Genomic DNA, 3,142 nt, shown 5'->3' with positions numbered 1-3,142 from the left:
CATGCATGGTATCATCATACATGACATCATCATACACGATATCATCATACAAAGTATCATCATGCATGGTATCATCATACATGATATCATACAGGGCATCATCATACATGGTATCGTCACGCATGATATAATCATACATGGTATCATCATATATGATATTATCACACATTATTTCATTATACATGGTACCATAATACATGGTATCATCATACATGGTATCATCATACAATGGTATCATCATGCATGGTATCATACATGCCATCATAATGCATGATATCATACAGAGCATCATCATACATAGCATTGCCATACATGGTATCATCACGCATGATATAATCATACATGATATCATCATACATGGTATCATCATGCATGGTATCGTCATGCATGGTATCATCATACATACCATCATAATGCATGAAATCATACAGGGCATCATCATACATGGTATTGTCATGCATGGTATCATCACGCATAATATAATCATACATGGTATCATCATATATGATATCACACATTTTATCATAATACATGGTATCATCATACATGGTATCATAATACATGGTATCATCATACATGGTATCATCACACATGGTATCATAATACATGGTATCATCATACATGGTATCATCATACATGTATCATAATACATGTATCATCATGCATGGTATCATCATACATGGTATCATCATACATGGTATAATCATAAATGGTATCATCATACATGTATCATAATACATGGTATCATCATACATGGTATCATAACACATGGTATCATCATACATGGTATCATCATAAATGGTATCATCATACATGTATCATAATACATGGTATCATCATACATGGTATCATAATACATGGTATCATCATACATGGTATCATCATACATGGTATCATCATACATGGTATCATCATAAATGGTATCATCATACATGGTCACAATAATACATGGTATCATCATAAATGGTATCATCATACATGGTATCATAATACATGGTAGAGTAGTATTACCTGCACTCTGTCCGCCTCCTAAATGTATTGACATTAAAAAAACAAGTTAAAACATGTCTTCACGTAGATAAATGATAGTAACATGAAGATAAATATTACAACTATAATCTTAACTGTTTGTTTATGTATCTTTAATATAATATTTCCAAAATTTAAATTTTTTTTTTTTAATATTAAGAATATGTTATCATCATTATATTATTATTAGTACAATTGATGACTTGTCACTTAGAGACATTTTATTGTATTTAATTTCATATATTTTTGTTATATTTATCAAACAATTAAATTATTGTTGAATGCCTTCCTGAATTGGAGGAGTTTTTTTTTTTAAAACAAATACATCAGTCTTGAAAATTAACATTAGAATATTACTCATATCAGAAAAAAAACAACTTAAATTGAGACATTTTTGTCCAAGTAGGCAAATAAAGAATATTATTTGTATTTTCTTAATATTGGATCAATATAACATAGTTCCTGTAAGTCATTGATGGTGTAATTGAAGTCCTAAATGGGCCAGGCAGTATTATTAGTCATTGTTGGACATTGCCTGGAAATGTCGTTCCAGCGCTATCATCTTATTAATAGGTGGTAAAAAAAAAAGAACTGGATCAACTTCAGCCTTCTTACTGATATCAGAGTTAATAATTATTTGTGGCGCCTGATGTTAGTCAGGCGTGTATGTGAGAAACACTGACATCTGGTGGCGAGAAAGAGCACAGCAGAGCAAAGTTGGACAAACAAAATAATTTATTTCTTTGAAATCCAGAGGCGACGTGTGGTTACGTCCGCTGCAGTTTGTCCGTGGGCACACATTTCACAGCCCGGAGCTGACCACAGAAGAAGAAATACGGCGCTACAATCGTGACGATACATTGGTAGCACCAGGAAGGGTTAATTTCGACGTCTCTGGGGGTCCTTGGAGAGGTCCTAAAAGCGCTGGCTTGTGCAAAGATCCGCGACCTCCGGCTGGATTGCGACTGAAAGAGAGGCCTGCTTAGAAGGGAGGCGGCCCGTAGTAGGCGGTGTAGGCCGCCACGATGCCCTGGGTCTCGGCCAGCTCGTCGCAGCCCGTGTTCAGCTCGCACACCTCTCTCAGTCTGCGTGGGGACAAGAGGGACACGTCGCGTTACCTCGCTGCTCTTCTGGTCCGGTCGGGAAGGCGTCTCACCTCTCCATCTGGTACAGGGAGAGGACTCCTGAGGCCTGGCGTTTTCTCCTCAGCAAGACCGCAGCCAGGTCCCGCTTCATGATCACGTGGGAGTCTGCGGACCGGAGCAAAGTCCTTGCTGTCTCTGGTACAACCGGTTTGGGAGGAAAAGGTGCGGGCGGTTTACCTTCGGTATTGGCTGACTCGGATGAGGATGACGAGGAGGAGGAGGAGGAGGAGGAGGACGAGGAAGAATCCGATGCGGAGTCTGAGTTGGAGTCTGAATCCGAATCCGAATCAGAGGAGTCTGAGGATGAGTTGGATACTGAGGAGTCGCCGTTGTCTCCGGCATCTGCGGCGTCTCCGAGGTCCTCAGCTACGGCGTTGTCGTCGGCGTGGTCGCCGTCCTGCTCGGCCTGGACTTGGTACTCAACCACTGGTGGGAGGACAGACAAGGCAAAGGGACGAGAAGGAGGTTCCTTCAAGGAGACCTTGGCAGATGTTTCTCACCTCCCGTGGACCAGCAGACCGAGAGCAGAGCGCAGAGGGCGAGGATGACCAGAGTCTTCATGGCGTCTTAGGCGAGATCTTCTCTGTGGGCTCGGGGCGAGACGGTGGATTGTTCTGCTCCTGCCGTCCAGCCGCGAGGTCCGTTATATACTCTTGTCAGCCGGTGAGGGGTCTTCTGATTGGCTCGCTCTTGTCAAGGGGGACGGCCACAGAAACTCCTACACGCTCTTGGCACTCGGTCCGAGAATCCGCTCAGCCCCCAAAAATGTTCTTGGCCTCCTTCTTCTGTGCTGTCTGGTTACATAATCACGTTCCTCCCAGGACGCAGCCATCAATCATTGTTCTGGCTTCTCCTACGTCACTGCCCCGAGTGGCCCGACGAGGTTCCTCAGCCGAGTAAAGAGACCAGGGACTTCAGCTTGCCGTTGATGTTTTTGGACGACACTAAACTGTATCATCAGTCTAGCA

General features: G+C 42.4%; 1 protein-coding gene across 2 annotated transcripts; it reads right to left on the bottom strand.

The window, feature by feature from the left end:
* Positions 1–1,746: 1,746 nt before the first annotated feature.
* Positions 1,747–2,811, bottom strand: bglapl (bone gamma-carboxyglutamate (gla) protein, like). 2 transcript variants are annotated; one of them, XM_062027321.1, is made up of 4 exons: positions 2,675–2,811; positions 2,352–2,600; positions 2,186–2,279; positions 1,747–2,114 (listed from the first exon to the last, which is right to left on the bottom strand). In XM_062027321.1, the coding sequence occupies exons 1-4, from the start codon at positions 2,733–2,735 to the stop codon at positions 2,012–2,014; spliced, it is 507 nt and encodes a 168-aa protein (XP_061883305.1). In that variant the 5' UTR covers positions 2,736–2,811; the 3' UTR covers positions 1,747–2,011. The 2 variants fall into 2 exon arrangements, with proteins under 2 accessions (XP_061883305.1, XP_061883304.1); XM_062027320.1 differs by having other exon boundaries at positions 2,186–2,600.
* Positions 2,812–3,142: the final 331 nt, after the last annotated feature.

Source organism: Entelurus aequoreus, linkage group LG18 (genome assembly GCF_033978785.1).
Source record: "Entelurus aequoreus isolate RoL-2023_Sb linkage group LG18, RoL_Eaeq_v1.1, whole genome shotgun sequence".
In the NCBI taxonomy this organism is placed as follows: domain Eukaryota; kingdom Metazoa; phylum Chordata; class Actinopteri; order Syngnathiformes; family Syngnathidae; genus Entelurus; species Entelurus aequoreus.
This window is presented reverse-complemented; position numbering and strand designations above follow the sequence as displayed.